The sequence below is a fragment of the Lytechinus pictus genome, chromosome 14 (assembly GCF_037042905.1).
Source record: "Lytechinus pictus isolate F3 Inbred chromosome 14, Lp3.0, whole genome shotgun sequence".
NCBI lineage: Eukaryota > Metazoa > Echinodermata > Echinoidea > Temnopleuroida > Toxopneustidae > Lytechinus > Lytechinus pictus.
In genome coordinates this window covers 1572472-1600268 of record NC_087258.1, presented here as the reverse complement: position 1 = coordinate 1600268, position 27797 = coordinate 1572472, and the positions used below count along the sequence as shown (strand labels likewise).

The window sequence follows — 27797 nt, the reverse complement described above, 5'->3', positions numbered from 1 at the left end:
ATGTATACTTAAAGAGATGCGATTATTTCACATGGTTGATGCATGGCTAATAACAAACCTTGGAGTTGTTATATGTATGCTGGACCTTCATTTTTATTACAATTCGTGTTATGTCTTGTTTTGTTTGATTATTTATGTTGGACCTATTTCAAAAATTCAATTGGAGGGCTAAAATCACAATGTAGTTATAAAGTTATGAGTTTTTATGTATTTGATATACCATAGGCTAATATTACACTTGGCTATGCCTGTATTCCATCTTTTGGTGACAACATACATGATATACTAGTAGTTGATATTCAGGTGGGTTTTTCACACACTAACCTGTAAGCATGCTCTCGTTAACAATGCAGTTCCCGGTTAGGAGAACAGCGTCACAAGTTAGACTGCAGCCATTGGTTGGAATTATGATGACGTCACCAGGTACAAGCTCCAAACTCGTCAGTGTTTCACGATCTAATTTAGATGAAGATGTGTGTGGTATCAAGCACTCGTTAGATCCATTTCAACTGCACTATTTCTATTTTTTTTATTTATTCATTTCAATATGTATACTTTATTGGGCACTTTTTAGGGAGTGATTTTCTTAATGAACATATCAATTTAAGTTTTCTTTTATTTTTGTGGTCATAACTCTTGTACATCGCTGCCTTTTGGCTGCAATAAAAAAAAACCCACACTAAAAAATAAAATGGTGTACTTCATAACATAAATAATTGTGAAAAATTGACGAGTGTCCATTTTCCTATGCTAAAGACGTTAATATTGAATCATCAATTATTAATTAATTTATTCATGTTTACCAAAGTAGTTATAACGGTTAAGAATAGCCTCCATGAATTCATGTAATCATAAGTTAAAATGTTCTGATACAAAAAGTAGAGACCAATATCGTGAATACGATATCTTATGATGATAGAAGAAACTGTGAAAAGGAATCATGAATGAGAAATTTAATGAAAATAGCACCAAATGAATGTTCAGAAGATTGTTGAATAATATAAATACTGTGTTCCATAATGTTCATATCGTCGATCTTTTTTAAAGCAACGCCTCGATGTATGCGATGTATGAAGTGCTAAAGCATATATGGACTGTATTGTACCTTACCCAGCATTGTCTTTTAGATGCTCATGAAAGAATAATTCAGATTGCCGATGCTTCATCTAATCAAATCATATTTCTATACCTGGGCTCTGTCTCACAATGAGTTACGATTTATTATATCAACTTCAACTATATGGAAATATATCACTGTTATATCTTTTTTTCTACAGAATGTCTTTTGTAAACAAAAAGAATCGCACCGAATTTTTAGCAAAACGATTAATTCATGAATATAACCATCTTATATAAATATATATATTGAACAAATATGCATTCTAGATGATTTAGATTTAGATTTTATTTCCATTCAACAATTTTTTTCAAAATATAATCAAAGTAACAATACATATTCAATATGATCGATAATACAGACAAATCAATAAAATTTCGTAACAAATGTTGAATATAAATTAAACAAAACTACAATTTGTTGCATTAATTTTATCAAGGAAAAGAAACAAGAAATGGCCAAGAAAAGCAAAAGTTTGTATAGAAGGCAAGCCCCTAAACTTAGTTTCAATACTATTTATGATGACGTTGCTGGCTTCCCATAGTCGTGGTTGACCAGGTCTATCGAAACTCTTTGCAAGACGGAACCTAGGAATGATACGAGTATAATTGTCAGTGAATATACACCAATAGAAGATCTGCTTTTCAAATATACTTACATACACTAGCATTGAAGACAAGAAAAATGTCCAATATGGTGATATATCTAATCGTATATGAGAGTTCCTAGACACTTATTAAAGCGGTGTAAGTGTGTATTAAACTTACCTCCGTTTCGGCGTAAGATTTCCACAGTTTCGTGAACGTCTGCCATCGTCCTTAGTCTAGTGCTCTCCTTAAAAACAGACAAACAAAATAGAATAACACTATTCTCTCTCTTCAACCAAATCTATAGAGGTAAAGCAAATGTTCCCATCCATTATACTAGCAATAGTAAGATGTTTCTCATAATTTGTTAACATATAATGGTGACAGTTCATGACGGCAAATATGGAGTATAAATTTTCCCTGATATATGGTTAAATACTCGGATAATATCAAAGAATGTTATTACCGTTGACTATTGAGAACAACTATTTTTTTATTTCACAAACATGATAATATGTCAGGAAATAAATTATAGTGATCGATGGAAGGAGTGGGATTTTCTTTCAGTTTATTTTTGTGGTGGCCTTAGAATCTTGGTTTACAGCGCCCTCACTCATTCCTCGGTTGTTTTCATACGACTTCATGAATGTCTCGTAAACATAATTATGCATACACTGTAAAAACTGCGGTGTTAAAACTGACACCAGTTGGTGTTAATAGAGGACCACACCCCGAGGTGTTACAATTACACCCTAGAGATTAAAAATAACACCAAAGCGTGTAAATGTAACAACCAAAGGTGTTGTAATGACACCTATAGGTGTAAAACTAACACCACCAATTCAACACCGGTGAAAAATAACTGGTGTGGTCCTCTATGTACACCGGTTAACACCGAAATAATACATAACTAAAATGCAATATCTTGTCGTTATTTTCGATGGAAAGTTCAGGTGCCCAGTCATTAATAACGAGCAAGTGCAATAATTCATAAGAGTAAACAAAACTTACTGTTCTTGTAGTATAGAGTGAGACTGATATTGACACTGCAGACATCACCACTATACAAAGAGTGTAGTAGATGTAGTTGATTGAAAACCAAAAGATCACCACAAACAGTTGAAATATATAAAAAGGGTTCATCACCTAATCAACAATGATTGAAAAGACGACAGAAAGTTACAAGACATTGATATTTCATAGATTTACATGCTACATAATATAATAAAAAAATAATTTATTTAAAAATAGAAGAGCGATATGACAATCGCATAATCTGGAAGCCCCCATTGATCTCTGAACAACGGTGTCAATAAATTTCATTTTTACCTCTATAATTGATTAAAGCCAGGTCAGTTACCAATCACAATTGCCTTTACAATACAGCAATTGATCGCAAATGTTCGTGTTACGGGGACCAAAATGATTTGCTGCCATGCCTCTCATGTTCTTCCATTGTGATTATACAATCATGAACTATATGGTCTCGAGGTCTGCCTCCATCCATGAATATTACCTACCTCTTTTAAAAGAAGTACTAGTATTGGCCTAACTCGTACTTGAATCTCATTGAGACCGTACAATTGCTGCCTAAGGAATAAAATCAAAAGTGATAAAGAATGAATAAGTTACGTGGTATTTTTATAGCATGACTAGTATCATTATTATAAATCGTAAGAGTAGAAGTTAAAGTGTTGTTATAATGGATTTTAAGCAACCGCTATGCAGACGCTTTTTAGAAAGTAGAAAATCCAAAGCCCTATGGTCAAAGGAGGTCTTTATCGAAATTCGGTGGTTCAAAACAGCAGTGTCGTCCGTGACTCGACAGCTCAGAATTGTCACCTGTTTTCGACAAAGACATTTCAGCTGCTCACTGTGATATGACTTACAATTCGGTACACCGTGTTGTAAGCCCTAGACGGAACTAAGAAAAGTGGATAGAGGCAGCAGTCTCATGAAGAGGCGAGAAAGTTGAAGTTAAAAGTAGAGTATCATTCGAAAATGAATAAATGAATGTAGTCCTTAAAAGGACAATAAACCATAAATTGTAGAGAAGCTTGAGTAGTAGGTAAGATGAGAGGCTTGAGAAGTAGGGGAAATGACTAGATTGAGTTGGTGAGATGAGAGAGGTTCGGGCAGTTGGGGGAGAAGACTATGAGTTGGTGAGATGAGAGGCTTGAGTAGTTGGGGGAGATGACTAGATTGAGTTGGTGAGATGAGAGAGGTTTGGGTAGTTGGGGTGATGACTATGAGTTGGTGAGATGAGAGGCTTGAGTAGTTGGGGGAGATGACTAGATTGAGTTGGTGAGATGAAAGAGGTTTGGGTAGTTGGGGAGATGACTATGAGTTGGTGAGATGAGAGGCTTGAGTAGTTGGGGAGATGACTAGATTGAGTTGGTGAGATGAGAGACGTTCGGGTAGTTGGAGAGATGACTATGAGTTGGTGAGATGAGAGAGGTTTGGGTAGTTGGGGGAGAAGACTATGAGTTGGTGAGATGAGAGGCTTGAGTAGTTGGGGGAGATGACTAGATTGAGTTGGTGAGATGAGAGAGGTTTGGGTAGTTGGGGTGATGACTATGAGTTGGTGAGATGAGAGGCTTGAGTAGTTGGGGGAGATGACTAGATTGAGTTGGTGAGATGAGAGAGGTTTGGGTAGTTGGGGAGATGACTATGAGTTGGTGAGATGAGAGGCTTGAGTAGTTGGGGAGATGACTAGATTGAGTTGGTGAGATGAGAGACGTTCGGGTAGTTGGAGAGATGACTATGAGTTGGTGAGATGAGAGAGGTTTGGGTAGTTGGGGAGATGACTAGATTGAGTTGGTGAGATGAGAGAGGTTTGGGTAGTTGGAGAGATGACTATGAGTTGGTGAGATGAGAGGCTTGAGTAGTTGGGTAGAAGACTAGATTGAGTTGGTGAGATGAGAGAGGTTTGGGTAGTTGGGGAGATGACTAGATTGAGTTGGTGAGATTAGAGAGGTTTGGGTAGTCGGGGAGATGACTAGATTGAGTTGGTGAGATGAGAGGCTTGGGTAGTTGGGGGAGATGACTAGATTGAGTTGGTGAGATGAGAGGTTTGGGTAGTTGGGGAGATGACTAGATTGAGTTGGTGAGATGAGAGAGGTTCGGGTAGTTCGGGAGATGACTATGAGTTGGTGAGATGAGAGGATTGAGTAGTTGGGGAAATGTCTAGATTGAGTTGGTGAGATGAGAGAGGTTCGGTTGTTGGGGAGATGACTATGCGTTGGTGAGATGAGAGGCTTGAGTAGTTGGGGAGATGACTAGATTGAGTTGGTGAGATGTGAGAGGTTTAGGTAGTTGGGGAGATGACTATGCGTTGGTGAGATGAGAGGCTTGAGTAGTTGGGGAGATGACTAGATTGAGTTGGTGAGATGTGAGATGTTTAGGTAGTTGGGAAAGATGACTAGATTGAGTTGGTGAGATGAGAGAGGTTTGGGCAGTTGGGGGAGAAGACTATGAGTTGGTGAGATGGGAGGCTTGAGTAGTTGGGGGAGATGACTAGATTGAGTTGGTGAGATGAGAGGCTTGAGTAGTTGGGTGAGATGACTATGATTCGGTGAGATGAGAGGCTTGAGTAGTAGGGGAGATGACTAGATTGAGTTGGTGAGATGAGAGAGGTTCGGGTAGTTAGGGAGATGACTAGATTGAGTTGGTGAGATGAGAGAGGTTCGGGCTTGAGACGGTTAGCATGGTTAGTGGAGTTGTAGTGTAGGAGCAGGCTCAAGCCAGTCTTCTTTCCTCTCTCCAATTCAAATCAGCCTTCTCTTCTTTCCTAATCCATAATACATTGATTTTCCTACCTTTCTTGAATAGCCTCTTTGTCGAGTCCTTTACTATAAATGTCATAAAAATCGGAACATGGTACGTTGTGTGCAAGGCCTCTGTAAAAATGCAAGACAATAAAAGAAAAGGGATTTTACCAGATCAAAAACCCTCATATCATTAATGATTTTTCAGATCTTACAAGTTATTATTAAGCACAAAATATTTTTTGTTGAACGTTCTGCAACGATTATCTTCCTCCAAAGGAAAATTATGAAATAAAATGTCCGTAAGCATGTTTTCGCATTTTGTTTAATCCAAGAACTGACTTTTGATCTAAATTCAACTAAAAAAAATAGTGGTTTACCCTCAAAATATCCAATATCATCACATAAAATGTTTATCGTATAACACCTTATCTAAAGAAATGGTCTCCCCTTTTCCATCGTTATTACTTAAGATCCTTGAACATCAATTAATTTTTTTTTGTAGAATAATCGATCAAACTGTTGAAATTTTAAGATTCCTCAACATTAAACGGCTCTGAAATTTAACGATATTTCCAAAATAATACATACGGGTATATGATTTCCCTACGTTTGACAAATCAATCTAAATTTGATTAAACCTATATAAAAATATGCATCGGTCAAACGAGGTAAAACGTTGTAGTTGACGTGCATGTATTGTCTTTTATGGGTAACCAAGTATATACCCTCAATTAGTCCCCCATTTCCAACGAAAAATTAATATACCTGAGTTTGAAATAGAGCTGGCCGTCAGAATCCCAAATATAAATGGCTTTCTGAAATTTAAAGTATCTCATGTTACCATTGTCTAACTTCATGTCTTTCTGTGATATCGTGTTTATCATGGATGAGGACAAAGCAGGCCCATTTCTGGAAGTAAAAGAATAAAAAAATATGTTGATCATTTCAGTAGGACAAGAGCACACTACTTACATGATGACTTTAATACAAAGACAATTTAGGAGAGGGTCGCATTAACATATAACATGATAAAAACAAATCAAACACGACTCGATTTTGAACTTAAAAAGTATATTGAGTACTTTCGCTTTATGTCCCTATAAGAGCGTATCCAAAAATAAAGTTGTGAAAAAAAAACTGAATTATTGGTAATATATAAATTCTATGTAATACTGTGGATAGATGATCCAAATATCTTATGATAATGATCCGCAATTCATGCTTAAGCACTGACAATTTTTGTTTACAGCATTAAAAGTGGCTTTGCGCCAAAATGACAGAAATTGGCAAAATTGGAACGGCAGTTTGTTTTAAGTAGCCCTGATCAAATTATTTTCTTTCCACCCATGTTTGTGTTGGAATGATGTGCTAAACACTTTTATCATTTCATTTTTGTGACTTTTCAACTAGAAATTTTAAAGGAGAAATTTACTTTGTGTCTGGATCCGTGTTAACACGTTCTGTAAGAATGATGCACTTATGGTTCCTTGCATAGATATCCTGAGGCAGAGTGAGAAGAGGAAAGAGAGAGGGTGAGATGTTTTTGTTGCAACACATTTTGGTAATTTAGCAAAATATGCCGTTACGAAGTTACAATGTATTTTGTTAAATGCACATTTTGGTAAATTCACCGAAATGTGTAAGACATTAACGGTACATATTTGGTAACTTATAATATCACCAGCTCCATGATATCAACCTGTTCTCATCCAAAGCTTTAAAAACGCCAATACATAATATACTGTAACTACACAAGGGAGTCATTATGGTCTATTATCAGTTGGTCCGTACTTTTTAAAAACCATATCGACCAATCCCATTAGGTTTACCATTAATTTTGACAATAAAATGGCATTAAGAGTTTCAGTGATTTATTGTTAATATACGCCGTTACTATGACAATGCGGTACACCACACACTCGGAAAATTAACTTGTTTGACTTGTGATCGCATGTCATAATTCGGGTATGCAAAAGGGTAGAGGTTGAAAATGTTTGCACATGGTCCCGCGGAAAAATTGTTGCTACATCACAGCATCATGACCGAATTTTTTTTAATAAGATGTCATTCTTAAGCTAGAACTATAGGCTAAATATATATTTATAAATGGGATTAATAAAATATCAGCGACAAATACTACAGAACATTAAGTCTAAAGTTACAGTGGTAGGAGATCCGGTGGCTGCGGTCAATGATAGATAATAACTTAATTAACAACTTTACAAAATGGGTAATATGAATGTCAGCTTCATATTTTCTAGGCAGTTGAAAAGCAGGGAAATATAATCTTTATTAATATTTGACAAATTTGAAAATACTAGTATGCAGGAGTGAGGAACATGTGTTTGTTAGATCTCATCTGCAACCCAATCAATAAAAAAAAAAAATTGGTTAATCATCTAATTTGTAAACTTCATTTCTAGTATAAAAATTGTGTATCATTGTAAACAAACTTTTCTATCCGTGATGTGTTCAATTCTCCAGGAAAGTAACACGGTGACAGTCACGTTTTGAAATGAAATTGTAAAATTAAACATCGTTTATCCATATATTTAATATGCATGAAATAAGTGATATCCATTTTTTGTGTTTAATATGAATTTAACTTTTGTGCAGATCCAATTTTAGAAAAACGCATTTAAAGCATTCATATTAATATTGACGTCTATGTAACAATTAGCTGTTGATTAGTCATTTTTGGGAGAAAAAAAAAGAACAAAAAACAAAGGTCTTTCAGTATTTACAGAACGATATTACCTGTAACATATTATTTAAAATTTACTTTTTTGCCTATTTTTACCGATTGGTTTTGTATTTTCAACAAAGAATGAAAAAAGAAACACTAAAAACTCCTTACATTGTCGAGAGGTTACCTTTACAATTATGCTGTCTGCGCACTCGTGTGGACATTTGATGTGCGTTAGACGCAGGCCCCAGTCGGGTTTCCAATAAAAGATAATCAGAAAAAGGGCCCCACATGTCAAGATTCCGGCACAGTACACTCCGATAGTTCGAACGGTACTCTTTCTGTATCCCCAACACTCCTGCAAAACATAAATAATGGCATGTATATTTTCAATATTTGTTTACCATTTAAACATTTGAATTCAGCTCAGAGTGTGGTATTGATATTTCGCACCTTAAAAGTCATAAAATACGAAATATGATTGACGAGTGAACTCGAACTTGCTGAGGAAATCCGTAAAAAGTGAGATGGATGCGTGTTCAGAGGACTGGTGCGTGTGTGTGGGGGGGTGTCCTATTGCGTCAGTGTGTGGGGGATAAAATCCTCTATGTGGATGTGTGGATGATGTTGTTCGTTACGGAGGGTTGTGGGCGTGTGTGCGGTGCGGGAATTGTGCATTTGTGAGTACGTGAGGGTGTGTGAGGGTGGGTGTGTGTGTGTGTGTGTGTGGGAGGATGCCTGGTGGGGGTGCGGGGGGTTGAATGATTTAGATACACACTTAATTCATGTGTATTCAATCAGTGATTAATGAATACACATAAAATGTGGTTAAACATGTACGAAACTGTGAGATGGTGTATTTCAACCTGGAGCGTCGTAGCCCAGTGGGTTGGTCTTCGGACTTTGAAACAGAGGGTCGTGGGTTCGAATCACAGCCATGGCGTAATTTCCTTCGGCAAGAAATTTATCCACATTGTGCTGCACTCGACCCAGATGAGGTGAATGGGTACCCGGTAGGATTTATTCCTTGAATGCTTTAGCGCCTATATGGCCGCTCAGCTACAGCCGGGGTAGTAATAATATACCAAGTATATGTCAGCGCCTTGAGCACATAATCAATGTGGATTTGGCGCTTTATAAATACTATATATTATTATTATTATTATTATTAATCAATGCAATGTATGCTAACAACACCAAACACTAAAGAAGTAAATAAACATTAGTGTCCTTTCTATTCCTCCCACTCTAGCTTTTACACGTTCCAAACTTGATATCATCCAGGCAAATAAGGCGTATTACAATTTTTCCACGACAAGGGGCGAATTCAAGCGCTTTGTTGAAAACTAACTCAATTTGTTTACTTGTATTCAAAGGGAGTTTCGAATTTATTGAAAGGGAATGGTTTTCAAATTATCTTAGGTTTTTTGATAACCAGCCAAATACCATGAGCACTCGCACATTGTATTACTCTGAACGACCATTTGACTTGTTCTCATGGTGTTGACTCACCCTTGATAATGCTTTGCGAATTTAGGTCGAGGTCATGACCTTAACCTTGAATGGAAAAGTGGATTGGTAGAGGTGGTATGAGATACTCCTTCCTCCTCTGCGCTCATTTTTCACCAAAAGTGAAAGGAGCAAAAAGGAAAATAGGGAAGGAGCATCACCCGTACCCCACCAAATCTGCTGCAATCTTAGGTTTTTCACTGACTGTTGTCAGTTTTTTTTTTTAATCCAACCAAGCCATCAAGCTCTTCATTTTGCAGTTTAGGCGAATATGCAATCTTAAAAAATAGTTTTGTTGACATTGTGCTCCATACGATGATAAATCTGTACTAATTTTCGGTTTAAAAATATACAGTGCGTATAAAAAAAAAGTTTACACTTTGAAAAAGCTCTGGTAATTAAAAAAATATACAACATGTCGGTAATTTTTTCACATATAATCTTGGGTTCGGGTCTCATCTATCCAATGAAGTAAAAGTTTTGACAGAATGTTACAATTGAGTGAGCACTGTCCATTTTTGTAAAGCTCGCAGAAATCTGTTTGCGCAGAAATGCTCGTTTTCACGCTGTGTCCAGGGGAAAGGGCAAAATCAAACTTACCCTGCGAAACATTTCTCATACATTTCCCTCGCGCTTTTAGTCAATTGAAATAAAACGGATACATTCAAGCATTTTTAAACAATTTTGCCACCCAAATTGAAATTTCAACACTTGGTAATTACAACCTTTACCCGTTTTGTGGCAGCTGGATCTGAGGACATAACTGAATCTGAACAAAAGTTTATATCAGACATCTCCAGCATTTGTTTCACTAAGTTTTTATCATTTAAAGTGGGTTTACATTTCATTTTTTATTCAATATTTGTTTCTCCACACTTTTTCCAAGCTTGAGAACGATTGACAAAATGAAAATCAAGCCTAAGCCATTTCATGTAAATCACAGCTCAGTGTAAAGCAAATGTCTTCACGATGGCCTCGGTGTGTGGGGTGCAATTCACTCTTCGAAGTGTTTTGGGCAAGGAAACAAGTTAAAAAAGGTATAAGATATCTTCAAATCAATTTTACTAGCTAAATCCCACGTGTTCTTCATGATTAAGGTCTACTTTTATTCGCATAACTATTTCAAAGTTCTGCGCAAATCATTTTTCACTAACTTTTCAAAAGCAAGTGGTGTTCACTCAAGCGGAAATATTTTTCGACAGTTATATCGTCATTCGCTTAATTGGATCTGTACCAATGTTACAATGTGGAAAAATTATCAGGATATTACAAATGTATCATTTTACAGGATTTTTTTCTAAGTGTAAACTTTTTTTGATACGCACTGTAGTTTAATGAATGAGTTATTTTTCAGTTAAATAATTGCAATTCAACTTTAGATATTGACTTCGACGCTCGTTTGCTATATTTTACATCATGCATTAGAAACATGATCATTTCGTATTGATGATAATCATATTTCAAATATGAAAGGAATCTAATTTCCCTCCGGGGCCATGCCTGCACTTATTGTCGATCATGCATACGTACAATTTTGTCGCCTCTTTCTTCTTCAACGATTAGATGATGAGGGAAATCCCCGCTCGAGAGCTTTGTATGTGACGTCATCTTGCTTCATAAACTATGGAATCGTTTTGGGAGAAAAAAACAACAGAGAGAATCACCAATAGAAATATTTAGCGCTGGTTGCTAGGAACAAGGAAGGGAGAGAGTGGACCTGAGAATGGGGGAAATCCTAGTCAATAATTGAAATAATTTTATTTGCTGTCAGCTGCATGGCTTTGAATGCTGTATAGGCCTATCGAAGCTATAAAGTTTGTATATTCTATTTACTTCTTTATTGATAAATGATACAAAACATGATTTCAAAATAGTTTAGTTATTCAATGATTATACATGGAATAACATGAATTATTACAAAATACAAGTGTTAAGATGATAGCCAGAATAAAAAAATAATAATATAAAAAGAATCATGTGATAAAAGTGATATTTAAAAAAATACGAGTGACCAGAGTGCCTGATGATTTTCCATTCAGGAAATATAATGGTATGAGGATATCACAGAATTGCACAGAACCTGGTCATAAATATTGCTATTCAGTCTCGGTATGATTCAATTTGAAATCGTCATATACTTCATTCTTTATATTTCCATTTTAACAATTGCTTTGCTAAAATCCAAATAAGAATTTAACAAATAAAGATGTCTTCCGCAATGTAACTAACACTATGATGGCGTTGTCTGGTTATTTTTCTAGTATGCAGTGATTTAACATCCATGCATTTGCTCCCTATAAAATGCTTAAGGTTAGATTTTTTCAAATTGTAAATGGAAAATATTTATTTCATGATGCAGCATTTATTTATATTGGGTCCTTTTATTACATCTCAAAAGAAAACCCTTGATATTTTCATTTAATGAAATACATTGGTTCTTGGAATGGTAATTATTAATTATCTTTCTTATGTATGATACACAAATGGATCACATCAGGACCACAGCGCGAACCTTGAAGAAAAGCTTTGCTTTTGACTGGAAATAAACTTTGCTCTTTGGTTACCCCCAGATACTCCAAACACGAGTATTTCGAAACACAAGAATAATTGCAAACTATCTGAGTACAAAGGTAACTAGAGTAAACACATGACGAGAAAATATCAAGTGATTTGGCAAATTATGTCGAGATACATGTCATGAAAATGAATGTTTCTTATATGCACTGATATTATAGCATTGCATGACACATGATATATTGGGAAAATGGGATAGATAAAACTATAAAAACGGGAACTTCAAATACGGAAATATAATCTGCGCACATCAGTGATAATTGTATTTTCACTTAACTATACAATTTTTCCCTTTCAGTTTATGTTTACTCTTGTGAATATCAATCGAATATTCCTTTATTTTATTTTTTTGTATATGTGTAGCAATTGAGCTGCTTTATCATTCGAACATATATGCAAGGGTAATTCATTGTGTTTAATTTATTGTATTCCAGCTGTTGAATTAATAAAAGTCATTTCTTTTATTATGATCATTATTTTTGTATTTTTAACTTTAGTCGGCTGTTTTCACCTAATTTGTAATATGATAATAATTTACACAGTACATTTCCTTTCTTGTTTGTTAAATGTTCAATTATATCAGTGGATGTCACTTAATCGTTTTGTAAAGCGCTTAGAACATCATGTATTAAGCGCTATATAATTACAATATATTGTTTATTATTATTCAGAAAGCTGTTCGTATAAGATTGCATAATTATGACTCTATGAACGACTAAATTGTATTTTTTAGGCATGAAATGGTAAAAAGAGGACTGTACAAAAAATAATTGATATCAAATTCATTAGTGGCATAAATATACATTGCATTGGTATATTTCTTTACAATAAAAACGATAATATACACCAATATTGCAATTGAATAATGAAATATGTGTCTATAGAGTTCTTTGTAAGGTAGTCCATAGCGAGAACGACTCAATGTAGTAAGGCGAAGAACAAAAATGAAAGCGGGTATAGAGAAAACTGACATGATAGGTGAGATTTGCCACATTTGCTCGTGCCTTGTCTTTGCCGGGAGTCCCACTCAATCGTTCTCTTGGGCTTCGGTTTGTAAGCTTAAAATAATCCACTCTTTAACAAAAATAGGCCAATAAATCAGGAAAGCGATAACTGAACGTGTTACATTTTACTGCGGTTAACCAGTAATTCACTCACGTGCTGGTGGTGAAAATGATGTTGATGATGATGATGATGATGGTGATGATGATGGTGATGATGATGGTGATAATGATGATGATGATGGTTGTGGTGATGATGGTGATGAATATGATGATGACTATGATGATCATGATGATGATGATGGTAGTGGTGGTGATGATGGTGATGATGATGAGAATGATGATGATGATGGTGGTGGTGGTGGTTATTTAATGATTGACATCATCAGCTAAGCCGTCACCATCATGATAATGAACCAGGGTAATCTTTAACATGATTCACATAAAAAATACAGCAACAGGTTTTGGATTAAACCAACAAAATAAACGGAAATATTACCTGAACATCCGAAGTCACACACCAGTATGTTCCAATTTCATCTGCGACTCCCGAAGTTCAGCGTATATTCTAGAGATGGTAACACAAAAATAAATTCGTTGGGAGTCTTCCTCACTTCTCACGGGACACATAAAATGGCTGAAAATGTGATTTGTGGTTCCATAACCTGACCAGACATTAGTTTCAGCCACCCTCTAACCATAGAGCTATGCTCTAACCATCGGCTCAAGTGCAATATTGATCAAGAAGACAGCGCTGTACTGTGTAACCGTTCAGTAGGTCTTATCCTTGATCTTAGTGGCACCACATTGTCATTTTCCTTGGTAAACTTTGCTGGACGAAACAGAATAGTAGGGTATTATAGGGAGTCCCCTGATTGAGGGGGTGACGAAAAAAAGCGCTCTGCAATATTTGGCCTAGGGGTACGTGTGTAGGTGAGAGCAGGGAGGGCTGTATACCGCGTTACAAAATAATGTTAGTGAGGGGCGAAAGCGACCGAGCCTATTTATTTGAAAGGGGCTCGCTTACAAAAAAAATAGTGGTACAATAATAATGGTCATATCTTGGGTCTTTCATAAATCGATGGAACTTCCCCGAAATCTTTGATGATAACTACCAACCAACACGATCCTTACCATTTCATATTTGTAATCTAATTTACCAGACGTTCCGGTTTAAAAGAAATGATGGGCCTTTGATGATGCGGGTCGATCCCTATGGATGTTTTCCAGTCCACGAAGTCGAAAACCCAGATGTCATCAATCACCTTAAGGGTCAACCTGATAGGCAGTTTATGTATTCATTGTTAAACTTCGAACCTCTTTTTTGGCACTGAATTGCTTTGGCAAGTTTCATGTGGGGTGTTTGAGGGTGAGGAAGGGTGTGTGTGTGTGTGTGTGAGTGTGTGAGGGGATGTGGGGGTGGGTGTGGGGGTGTGTAAGTTACTTCTTTCATGTATCATGAAACAAAAGCTTCGCTATCATGAAATGAAACGAAATATTTAGGTTTCCTGTTCGTATATTACTTCTGATTGGATGGGCCTTATTTACAAAATCTCAGCGCATGTCCATAAAAGTTGACGATGAATATGGTGACTTATACTGATTTAGCAAACTTCCGAGGTGAACAGGGGCTCATAACACAAAGCTTAGCAATGATTGTAAAACATTTTTCTACGATTGATTCCATTGACTACAATGTACAATCAATCGTTAAAATCAAGCGTACGATCGATCGCTAACCTTTGTGTTACGGGACCCAGGTCTTTGTTTGAACTGCCTCAAACAAATCACACGTTGACATATCCAAATATGTTTTCAACTGTTATTCATTTCCGAGACTGAAAGCGAGCAAATAACTAATGACCCCTTGCTCTTCGTCGTTCAATAGGTCGACTTGGAATTTAATGAAAGACGGGTCAAAAGTGATTTGCTGACACACAAATTCTCACAAAAAGTTCCAAGAGAGTTATTTATTTCGATTGAACCTTGATTAGACCACAATGATCTAAAAATTGTTCTTTGAATTAGTAAAGATATAATTATTTGATCGACTTTTCATTTGAATTGCAAATTCACACTCGGATTCAAAAAAGAAATTTATCAATATTGGAACGATTGATGGGGATCAGCACACTGGAACACATATACTTTTTGTATCTGCATGATTACTTTACAGTAGCACGCGCAGGATTTTTTTAAAGGATAAAATGTTGACAACCAAAAAAAGGTCTTCTCCAACAATTTAAGGTCGTTTCCTACCCCTCCCATAAAAAATTGACAAAAAAAGAATAAAAAAAGGACTTCAAAAATTGTTCAGAGGGGTTGAATTCTTTTTGGGTATCAAAAAAAATTAAGGGGGTTTGAACCCCTGTAACCACCCCTGCGTACGCCATTGTTACTATACCACGTTATTTTGCCATTAGGCCTATTAATGCTTATTTCTGGTGGGGGTTGTGTGTTTGCTTATTTTTTTTTTCAAACATCAAGTGTAAAGAAATTATTAAATGCTTGTTCCCTACAAAATATGTGGCCACTGACGGGGTAAAATGTCGTTCTTAGAGAAAGGAGGGGTGGGAATTAGCGCCGAGACATACTTAAGTTTAGGCACTCTTATCAAGATTTCTTCTCATGTCTTGGTATTACATTTCTTTAAAGCAAAAGAAAAAAACTTCTGGCCAAAGGTTTTTGCACAATATTTTCATTGTCATGAAGTACCAGTGTAAAGTGTCCATTTTACCTTCATATATTGTATAATGTTGATATATTAGTTGCAAAGTGAATTCTAAATGTTAACAAAATAATATAGCATGTTTAATGCCACAAAAAATACAATTTCATAGATTGTCTCGGACAAGCGTGCAAAGGCTTTGTTACTCTTTGCAATGTATGGTAAATATTGGGAAATCAATATAGGATTATCTATATCAAGATAATATTCTTTGCCACAGACGAATTAAGGGAAATGTTTATAAAAAAAAATAAAAAACAGAATGAAACTAAAAGCAATTTTACGGTCAAATTGAAATTCCTGATCACGTTTTGTTTAAAAAGTTGAATCAGGACTTCACTCCAAGGGTATCATCGACACATTAATAGATAAAAATCTTCTTATTTATATTATTCACGTCTCCTTGCAAAATATGAGTTCTAAATGATGGTTCTATATCATGCAAGAGTATATGTTATCAGTGTGTGCATGTCATGTGGAAATGAAAGGGTAGACACATATTTTCATATACATCCAATATATACGGATGTAATGAAATTACATGAGCAGTAATACTTCAACATGTTTATAATAATAATAATAATATAGGTATATTTACCCATGGAAGCCACTTCAGTTCTGAAAACTGTTCTGCCGGTGGGCCCTGCTATTATTATTACCCCGGCTTTAGCTGGGCTGCCTAGGCGCTCAAAGCATTCAAGGAATTTCTTCCCACCGGGTACCCATTCACCTCACCTGGGTTGAGTGCAGCACAATGTGGATGAATTTCTTGCTGAAGGAAATTACGCCATGGCTTGGATTGGACCTCACGACCCTCCGTTTCAAAGTCAGAAGACTAATCCACTGGGCCACAACGCTCCACATCCCTTATAACCCTGCAGGAAGGAACACTATATGTCACAATTTAGCATAGTGACTGCTGTACTGACGATGTGCAGTAATTCTCGTTTTTATTTTCATTTTCGTAGCGAAATATTCATAATAAACTCAATCACTTATGAATTTTGATATATCTCTGATTCTTTATTTTTACCTATTTGACTATTTGATCATAAAAAGCCTATCATACAAAATATAGATAAATCTAAAAATATTTGTAAAGGGTCCGTCCACTTTAATTGGAACATAATCATGATCGTACTGGATTGATGAGAGTTAGAAAAAGCCTATACATGAATAAATTATCTGCAGTTTTCTCCCTTTCTCTCTCTCTCTCCTTTTTTCGCGGTAAACATGGTTTTAAAGAAAAACGGTACAGTGCACATATTAGCATGATTTGTTTGATTTGTCATCACTTACTGTACCTCATTGTCAGATCTATACCAAGTTGTGACATATTCAAATGCCAAGTACATCAACGTTTCACAATGGTTTCACAATGAGGGCACTCATCTCTCTCTTTTTTTTTGCCAATCAACAATTAAAAAGGAAGACAGAGAGAGAGAGAAAATGTAAGTTCGTTAATATCAGGTACTCAACCCCCCCCCCCACCCCGAGAAAGAATGATAGTTGAAATGTTTATAATGATAATAAATAACAAGGATGATGATGATAATTACTATCATAATAATCATGATTAATAGATGAATAAATACATGCATTCATACATCAATTAATTGATTAATAGATAAAGATTACAAGCAAAAAGTGCCCCGTTTCCTTCGAAAGAGGCATGTTTTTTATCTTTACCTCAAAAAGAGGGAAAACAGAAATGAATATATGTGTACAGATAAACTCCCCTTGGGCATGAACATTTGCCCCCTCCCCCCATGGTCTGCTCCTTCAATGCAAAAATGAGCACGATGTAATATCGTAAGCACATGAATAAAAAAAAAAAAACATATTACCTTTATTCATAGGATTGAAACCAAATAAAAAAAATAAATATTAAACGGGTGAGGCAAAACCAACCAATTGGGTTGAATTCTCTTCAAGAACCAACGGTCATTTAAAAAAAAAGAAACGGTTTGATACGCTCATTCACACATTGGCTTGTAATGTCGCTTTTATTTCTAAAGATTGTCTTGTTTTATATGTAAGTATCCTTGTCAAATTATTCAATTTTCAATTTTAAACAATACATTATGATAACTGTTATATATAATAATTAGCTTTGAAGTTATTAGAATTGACATCAGCTCCTTTGATTACAAAGAGTTATACGATTAAAGAGTATGAAACACTTCATGGTAATATTACTGTGTTTAATTTTAGATCGAAGTGATGTACATGCTCAAGTCAAAACCTAGTTGATGACTTCAAATATTTAACATTTCAAGTTTTCCTTTCGATTATCCAAAGCGCTGAAATGCTGTCACATAAAAAAATCTAAAATAACATGCATGACTTGTATACTTCTGCAAAATTGGTAATGCAATTAGGCCTATAAGCACTTACGGAACTATGCACTGCAGTATGAATTCGTCTTCTGCCAAATATTGGTCCTCGGATAATGATTATTTTGTCTTATTAAAGTGTATCGCGAACTCTACATTAGATTCGACAGTTAAATGCTACGGATAATGTTTGCTCAGCCATGTTCGTACTGCCTACATACCAAACAGAGTAAAGTACGCATCTCTTTTACCCCAGATCCCTCTGAACTTTAATCGGAACAAAGTAGTCTCACCAATTTCACGCAGCAAAACAATGTTGAGTTAAGCGGTTTACATAGGGCAGGGACGTGAGAGGGCACGTCCCTGTACAGGGACGACGCCATGTCATTTCCATCCGGTGAGAAATTTATACATATGGATGTTATTACAACATATTCGGTTGTTACTTTTAAATTCCTATTGGTGTTATGATCAATCTATAAGGTGTAATTGGTTCATACACTTCTGGGTGTGGTCATCAAGGGGCACCGATTGGTGCCAGTTTCAACACCCAATTTTTATATTAGATAACTGGACAAAGGAAGAAATGAGAGGGATGTGTTCTGAATACCTTGCCCCTTATAATTTAAAGTTTTCGAGCAAAAAGCTAAAACTGCAATTGTATATATGTATGTAAATATATATATGTCATGTATGTGGCGGATCCAGGGGGGGGGGCAAAGCCGGCCCGTCCCCCCCCCCCCTCGAGAGGCACAATCAAAATTTGTTAAAATTGTAAAATTGTAAAATTGCCGATAAAACAGAAGTGTGCCCCTCCTCTTTGAAAGTGAAGACCCTTTTTTTATTTTAATTTTTTCATTTTTTTTGCTTGCCAAATTTTTCCTTGGGGAAAAATGCCCCCCTCCCCTTGGAAAACCCTGAATCTGCCCCTGATATACACTACTCAAAAAAAGTTAAGGACCACTTTTTAAAACGTACATAAAGATTTTATACAAGGTGTTTTATTTCTGGAAATACCTCAGTACAACTGTCCTAAATGTCCTTAAACACGCTGTAATCAATTTCACGCATGGGTGGTTTCAGTTGTTGCACAATGTCTCTCGCATCACTGCACATCCTGAAAAGTGGGCCCCGAGGGGTATCAGCTACCGACATGAAGTGGTAAAAACGAATGTCTGAGTGTCTTTCAGGCAGTTCAGTAACGAGTGTGACCACCTCCTGCAGCAATAACGGCTTCACAGCGCTGTCTCATGGAGCTGATGAGGCGATTGATGTCTCTGACGTCCAGTGCATCCCATGCAGCCTCCAGAGCCACACCCAGCTGCTGCAGTCCAAGTGGATGGGCTTCGAGCTGCTCGAGACTCCTCCCCATCATGTCCCAGACGTGCTCTATCGGGTTTAAGTCCGGGGACCTCGCTGGCCACTCCATACGCTCAATCCCCTGGCCCTCAAGGAACTCGGTCACCACCCTAGCTCGGTGGGCACGGGCATTGTCATCCATGAAAATGATGTTTTGTCCCACATTTTCTGCAAATGGCACCACTATAGGTTCAAGGACCTCATCCCTGTACCTCACTCCTGTCATTGCTCCCCCTGGGACCACGTAGAGACGAGTACGGTTGGCGTAGGTGATGCCTCCCCACACCATGACGCTGCCTCCCCCATAACGGTCATGTTCTGCAATACAGGGGTCTGCAAATCTCTCTCCTGGTCGCCTCCAGACTCTCGAACGTCCATCATTGTGGTCAAGGGAAAATCTGCTCTCATCTGTGAACAGAACTCTACGCCATTGCTGTCTGGTCCATCTGACATGCTCCCGGGCCCAGTTGAGACGAATTCTTCTGTGAGCAGGGGTGAGTGGGACACACACGAGAGACCCCGCAGTGGCCGACCAGTTTCGACAACCCCTAGAGATGATCGCTACCTGACGAATCTCAGCCTCCGCAACCGCTTTCACAGTGCACGCCGCCTCAACAATGACTTCGCTGCAGCAACTGGAGTGATTGTTTCCACTCAAACAATCCGTAACCGACTTCACAGAGCCAATATGCATGCCAGACGGCCAGCTCAGTGTGTCCCACTCACCCCTGCTCACAGAAGAATTCGTCTCAACTGGGCCCGGGAGCATGTCAGATGGACCAGACAGCAATGGCGTAGAGTTCTGTTCACAGATGAGAGCAGATTTTCCCTTGACCACAATGATGGACGTTCGAGAGTCTGGAGGCGACCAGGAGAGAGATTTGCAGACCCCTGTATTGCAGAACATGACCGTTATGGGGGAGGCAGCGTCATGGTGTGGGGAGGCATCACCTACGCCAACCGTACTCGTCTCTACGTGGTCCCAGGGGGAGCAATGACAGGAGTGAGGTACAGGGATGAGGTCCTTGAACCTATAGTGGTGCCATTTGCAGAAAATGTGGGACAAAACATCATTTTCATGGATGACAATGCCCGTGCCCACCGAGCTAGGGTGGTGACCGAGTTCCTTGAGGGCCAGGGGATTGAGCGTATGGAGTGGCCAGCGAGGTCCCCGGACTTAAACCCGATAGAGCACGTCTGGGACATGATGGGGAGGAGTCTCGAGCAGCTCGAAGCCCATCCACTTGGACTGCAGCAGCTGGGTGTGGCTCTGGAGGCTGCATGGGATGCACTGGACGTCAGAGACATCAATCGCCTCATCAGCTCCATGAGACAGCGCTGTGAAGCCGTTATTGCTGCAGGAGGTGGTCACACTCGTTACTGAACTGCCTGAAAGACACTCAGACATTCGTTTTTACCACTTCATGTCGGTAGCTGATACCCCTCGGGGCCCACTTTTCAGGATGTGCAGTGATGCGAGAGACATTGTGCAACAACTGAAACCACCCATGCGTGAAATTGATTACAGCGTGTTTAAGGACATTTAGGACAGTTGTACTGAGGTATTTCCAGAAATAAAACACCTTGTATAAAATCTTTATGTACGTTTTAAAAAGTGGTCCTTAACTTTTTTTGAGTAGTGTATATAATATATACACTACTCAAAAAAAGTTATATATATATATATATATATATATATATATATATATATATATATATATATACATGTATATACATATATATATTTATTTATATATTTTTTATATGTATTTTATATATTTATCGCATAAAGGGTTACGATAATTCGTCGAATTTTCGTTCAAAATCACCGTACTTGTGTTCTCACAGTGTAATAGTAAGTAAAAAAAAATTTAATGCTGTTAAAGTGCTTACGTTTGATAATGTGAGCATGGTGAATCTCATAATTCCTTTATATGAACATACTGTGAACATTCTCACGGTACAGGTGTCAACTTGTGAAATTATCTTCATATTGTTAAATTTTGGCACTTTTAATAGGTGTATCACATCATGGACCTATTAATAGGTCCATGATCACATCGTCTTATAGCCCATCATGTGAGCACACTGAAAATACTCTGTGACACTGTTGCATTGCATTCTAAAGTGTGATTTGGGATGTTTATTCACTTCATTCAGGGAATCATAATAACCACGATTTCTTCCATATCGTTATCACTGGTTTTACATGTTTTATAAGCCGGGCCGTTGTATGCTCTAACTTTTATATGTTGGAGACAGCGATATTTATGGTTTATTGAGGAACCGGATAATATACCGTGAAACCAATTTAAAGAGGGTGGGCTGGGGGCAAATGACTGATTGGTTGCTTTGTTAGCAGGTTTGATTTACAATGTAATTAAAAGAGATGAGCACTATAGCAACGGGTTTTTCTGATAGAGATATGGCACTTTTAATGGGTGTTCCTTTCCTTACGTCGTTAACCTTAATATTCCCGACCTTTCGTTGGAGAACGCGAACGCTTATTTGCGACGGTAGTTGATTTTGGAAGAGACTTTTTGGCCCGTCGTCATGGTCGTAAAACTCTGTCCTGCAATGTAAATTGTGTGACATGAGATTTTTTTTTTCGTTTCGCATCTGGAACGGAAACATTCAATCTGCGTTTCATGTGCAAAATTCTGGTTGATACTATGGTAACAGCGATATATCCGATTTAGGACGACTTTCCAAAGCCACATTTGGTTCCTCCCAGAGCTCGAGAGGCCGCCCGGGGGCCCACTTCCATTGAAGAGTGGATACCAGGCGCGACCACGTGTAAAAAGGAAAAAAGTGGGCAAGTACGTTACGTATACGCCTATGTAACGTTATCAGGGTGTCAAAAACGATGTTTAAAATACTGAAAAGGAGGATATGTTTTAAATACTTTTAGGGTTTCACAAGCTAAATACTTGTTAAGAGATGTATTTTCATAATCTGGAAAATCCTTGCTTCCCTTGTTTAGGGTGCTTTTCGAAACCGCATGGTCGTGCCTGGTATCCACTCATCAATGGAAGTGGTCCCCCCGGGAATTCGAATCTAATCCCCATTTCTGGGGAAAGTAAAACATAATGCCCATTACATTGTGTGCTAGAGGCATATCGTTTGTGTAGGAGTATACAAAAGAAAAAACCCCGCAAATTCGGCTGGTACGTGTACAGACGTATACATGCTGTGTTCATAATCAACGCATGCGAAATGGTTTCGGCTGGAGGGGTGATTTGACCCATGGAATCAATTGCCGGAGATCCACCAATAATCCACATTGAATGCAATATCGATTCGATGGACTGTAATGATCTATATCTAAGCCTTAATTCAGTAACTTTTTCCTCACTCAATATGTACTCGATTTGTTTGAAAAACAACTTTCTTATCCATGTCATAATCTATTGTAGGTCCTGCATTTAGAATATCTCCAGCCATCAGTCGTAATGTACATGCATGTATGGTGCGGGTGTCGCGGGAAAGAATTTTGCACACGAAAAACAGATTTGTAGGGCCTGTAACCTCCCTGTAACACAAAGCTTAGCATTGATTGTAGAGCAGTTTTCTACGTTTGATTCTATTGACTATAATGTACAATCAATCTTAAAAATCAAGTGTATGATTAAGCGTTAACTTTTGTGTTAGGGGACCCTAATATTAGCGTCCGTGAGGATTGCGAAAGGTGGCTATTGATTTCACATGCACTCTACCAACCACTTTGGTAGAATGGTGAGGGGCCTACTCGTTACCCCAAGAAGTAGGAAAATATTCAACAAGCGGAATACTGAAAATGTGATAAAAACCGGAAGTGAAATGAGATTATACCTGACTTAATTTAAAAAAATAGTAATGTCCACGACACGTGTGATATCTAAATTCACGGGTCGATGATTATAATCATAATAAAAATAATTTAGTTGGTGTTATGTAACATAATATATGTAACTTATATTTTATTTAGTAATAAAGTAACTTTTTTATTGAATTATAATAGGTTGGAAATAAATATTACACATATTCATGGACCATTCAAAGGGTACCCCCTTCTTTTATCATAATTCATTATTTTGTTCATTATCATAAGATATGTTGGATTATTGCTTTTTTTGCTCGACAAATTAAATAAATAAAAAGTATTATTTCAATGGTTTGTCTTGAAAGAGATTTGTAGTTTTGTTTTTATATAATAATAGAAGCCCAACTGATACCACAGCTGAACAACTAATGCCGATGTTGAGGGCTTGACAGAGATGAGCGGTCTGAGGTTTCATTTGTGCCTGCACTTAAGCAGTTTGTAAAGCTTTCCAGTCAGGTAGAAATGACAACAGCCCCAAATGCTTCACGGAACTGACAAGCCTGTGCTGTTAATTTCACGACATCCCTACGATTTGTGTTCATGAATATTTATAAAATATCCTTTGGCTAACCATTGAAAGGACTGTCTTGCGATGCTTGGACAGGAGAGATAATGTCCTGTGCAGGAAATAGCTCCCCACTTAGTTCGTAATAAACGAGTGAGAATGATCCAGCTATATTGGGGTTCTACAAACATGACTCCGTCCATATATACCATCTTTGTCAAATCTACAGGCTCTTCTTAATCATCACACATTTAATGAGATTTAATGAGATCATGCTTATTTGTCGACTATGAATAATATTCAAGTCGTTTGTGTAACCACGGCTGTGTGTAACTTTCAAAAACAGACAAGTGATCGGCGAACTTTGACTAGACAATTAATTTTACCGTAGTGGTTAACATCGCGCCTGATAGATCAACCACTGGCAATCTAATGAATCCGCATCAACCAGGTATTTATCCAAAAACTGTATACGATCTCAATTTAGCGAAGCTTATTTTGTCTTCAAACGTTTGGAAGGGGCGGGGCTTATTTCACTTGGCGCTGTCCACTCGTGCTGTTTGTTCTGTACTTAGTTTTTAACATCTTCCAAAATGGTAGGCCTATATTATGGCAGTCAATCTGGAAAGAAAACATTCTTAGCAAGAAAATTGAAAAGATGGAGCCTTTGGGTGCATTCAACATCAGCTATCTAGTAATATTTTGTGTTTTGGGCATTTTTGGAAATACTGTCATCATACGCGTTTTCAAGAAACGGAATGGGAAAATATCGACAGATACACTTATTATAGCACTGGCTATTGTGGATCTTCTAAGCAGTATTTTGTTTCTTGCACCTATCCTTTGGGCCATCTACAATGGTTTCAGAAATCGCTTCAACTGCGTTTTATTCTGGACGTTTCGTAGATCGTTTGCCTATGAATCTGCATTTCTAGGGATCCTCATTGCATTCGATAGATACATCATCGTATGCAGTCCATTCAAACTGAAAACATCCAAAGGAAAAGCAAAAATATCGATAGTTGTGAGCTCGGTGATCTGTTTTGCCTCAAACATATACTTTGCTGTATATGGTGATGCAGTTGGCGTCGGTAACACAAAAGTGTGCTCTTACACTGGTCCAACATGGCTCAAGACCACCTTTTTCATAGTACCAAACTTGTTACTTGTATTGACAGTCATTAGTTGGTCATTTTCATACACTATGATTTATCTGAAAATAAGAAAGCACAACGTAGAAACTGCACATGTTTTGCAGTCTGGTATCAGTTCTGGAGCCAAGTCCGTTAGTAACAAGGAAAAAACATTCATCACGCAAAGGAAAGAAACGGAAACATCTAATGGGCCTAAATCTCGAGAACTTGGACATTCGTCGGATGTCCGTGGTCAGTTTGAATTGCAAGAAAGCCCATCAATTCCAGGAGACCAGGAAGGTTCTACTGACGAAGAAAATACTTTGGAAAGAAATAAAGACGAAGTGCCCTCCGTCTCCAAAACCGTTGACTCGTCACAGCTTCATATCAACAAGGCTGTTGTCGGCTTCAAGAATAAAATATCACCGCAGACTCAATCATCAACTGGTGCTACTACAGGCAAGGTTCCAGAAGCTAAAGGTCGGAAGAAAAGGGATAAGATGACCAAAATGATGATGATCGTTACGGTGATCTACGTCATATCGGTCTTACCTGTGATGATACTCGAGAATATTCCCACCCGATACTTAAACAGGATGCACGTTTCTTCTATTGGAGAGGCGTCTGTTAATCTATTATATCAACTACGTCTCATCAATCACGTTATCAATATATTTGTCTACTACGGCGTCAATAACCACTTCAGACAAGAAACTAATGCACTGTTCGGATTTGGCAATACTGGAAACTAAAAGGATGGCATTCTTTTAATCTAGCCTATGTTAATTATAGTCTAAACTAGAATTTTAGACCTCACTTCCATGGAAAGCTGGTCGGGTTTCACAATCCTTTTTTTTTCATATTAATGCCAAAGATGAGTAACTCTTTTTTCATTAATTCATTAAAAATTATAATATTTTTACCGCTTCCAACTCTTCTCACTTCACAACGCTAACTTTAATTAGTTAATAAAATAGTGAGAAGAAAATTGATAAAATGAATACAGTGAAATAAAATGGTTAGATTCATTAAATGTTCTGGTCCCAGAACCCACGTTGGCTACACCGAGCTCTCTGGAGCAGGTTTTCTTGAAGTCAACAAAAGATCAAAAGAACACCACTTGCATAAACTTTATCACAATAGATCATTATATTGGATCAAATTTTAATCTAGTTACCGAATTACATCTTGAAAATAACAAGTGTCTTTTTTAATCTCAATACGGCTTTTGTAGTGACCACTCAACAGATCTAGCTCTTCTCGAAGTAAGAAATACCATAATTGACTCCTTTGAGCACGACTAATTCGCAATAGGGATATTTATTGACTTGTCAAAGGCGTTTGATACAATTAATCATAATATACTTTTATCAAAACTAAATAACTATGGTATTCGCGGAACTGCCCTTGACCTTTTTTCTAGTTACCTCTCAAATCGTAAACAATGCACCATTTATCATGTTTATAACTCCGTTCAGTCCGAATTTAGGACAATTGAATGTGGAGTACCACAAGGGTCATTACTTGGCCCACTTTTGTTTATTTTATTTATTAATAACATTTATCGTTCGTCAAATCTCCTTTCCTTTATCATGTACGTCGACGATACCAATATTGTTTATTCTGATAAAAATCTTTATCACTTGTGTGAAACTGTAAATACTGAACTAACAAATGTTTGTAAATGGTTTTGTGCATTAACTATAAGAAATGCAATTACATTATATTCCGTAACTCCACAATTCGTATTGATCTTAATCGTGTAGTGGTGAAGCTTAACAACCAAATTATTCCCAGAGTTGTAAATACTAGGTTTCTTGGCGTTATCATTGATATTAATTTAACATGGATACATCACATAAATGAAATTGAGAACAAGAGAACAAAGCAACTGTTGCCAAAAAATATTGGAATAATACATCGCCTAAGTTTTTACTTGCCTGAAACTGTATTGCGTACAATATATTGCTCTTTAATCTTGCCATATATTTATTACTGTAATTTGGTCTGGGCTAACATGTTCCCTTTAAAATAAAATTGTACGTATTATTTCTCCAGACGACAAGATACCACTAGCAAATAATAAAAATTTGTTTCATTCCCTAAACTTGTTAAGATTAGACGACATCAACAAACTTCAACAATGTAATTTTCTCTACAGTTGTTTAAATTATCAAATTCCACAAAAATTGCGTGATTCATTTACGCATGTTTCCAACATACATCCTTTTGATACCCGCTCAAATAATCAAATATTCATTCCCAGACATAGAAAAAATAATCTTCCAACACAACATTCGTTATACTGGCCCAAAAATATGGAACCAAATTCCGGATTACATAAAAAAAAATCTTTATCGACACCTAGCTTTAAGTATGAAATAAAATTTAAAAATGGTTCTGTCATTTTATACATGAATATTTTCCATTTTACGTTTCCTTTTGACTTTGAGATAACATGATAATATGAACCATGGACAATTATTGTTGCAGCATTTATATTTTTCCCCAACTGATACATTTGTTGAGCATTCTATTTTATTTAGTAATTCATGCCCGCCTCCCCGCTCACGTCTACCTCTCTCGTTCCCTTCCTTCTCTTCTTTTCTCTGCCCTTTCCTTTGTATTGT

At 37.1% G+C, this 27797-nt stretch overlaps 1 protein-coding gene across 1 annotated transcript in view; it reads right to left on the bottom strand.

Moving 5' to 3' along the window:
* LOC129276076 (polyamine-transporting ATPase 13A3-like) overlaps positions 1-14175 on the bottom strand; it is a 54395-nt gene extending 40220 nt beyond the window's left edge. Inside the window, exons 1-10 of the mRNA XM_064109716.1 lie at positions 13744-14175; positions 11200-11290; positions 8348-8518; positions 6907-6974; positions 6240-6383; positions 5523-5603; positions 3225-3294; positions 2716-2850; positions 1885-1951; positions 325-456 (exon numbers count right to left, since the gene is read on the bottom strand). Of these exons, the coding sequence (XP_063965786.1) occupies positions 325-456; positions 1885-1951; positions 2716-2850; positions 3225-3294; positions 5523-5603; positions 6240-6383; positions 6907-6974; positions 8348-8518; positions 11200-11277 (946 nt within the window). The 5' untranslated portion in view covers positions 11278-11290; positions 13744-14175. The remainder of the gene's footprint in view (positions 1-324; positions 457-1884; positions 1952-2715; positions 2851-3224; positions 3295-5522; positions 5604-6239; positions 6384-6906; positions 6975-8347; positions 8519-11199; positions 11291-13743) is intronic.
* Between the last annotated feature and the right edge of the window lie 13622 nt (positions 14176-27797).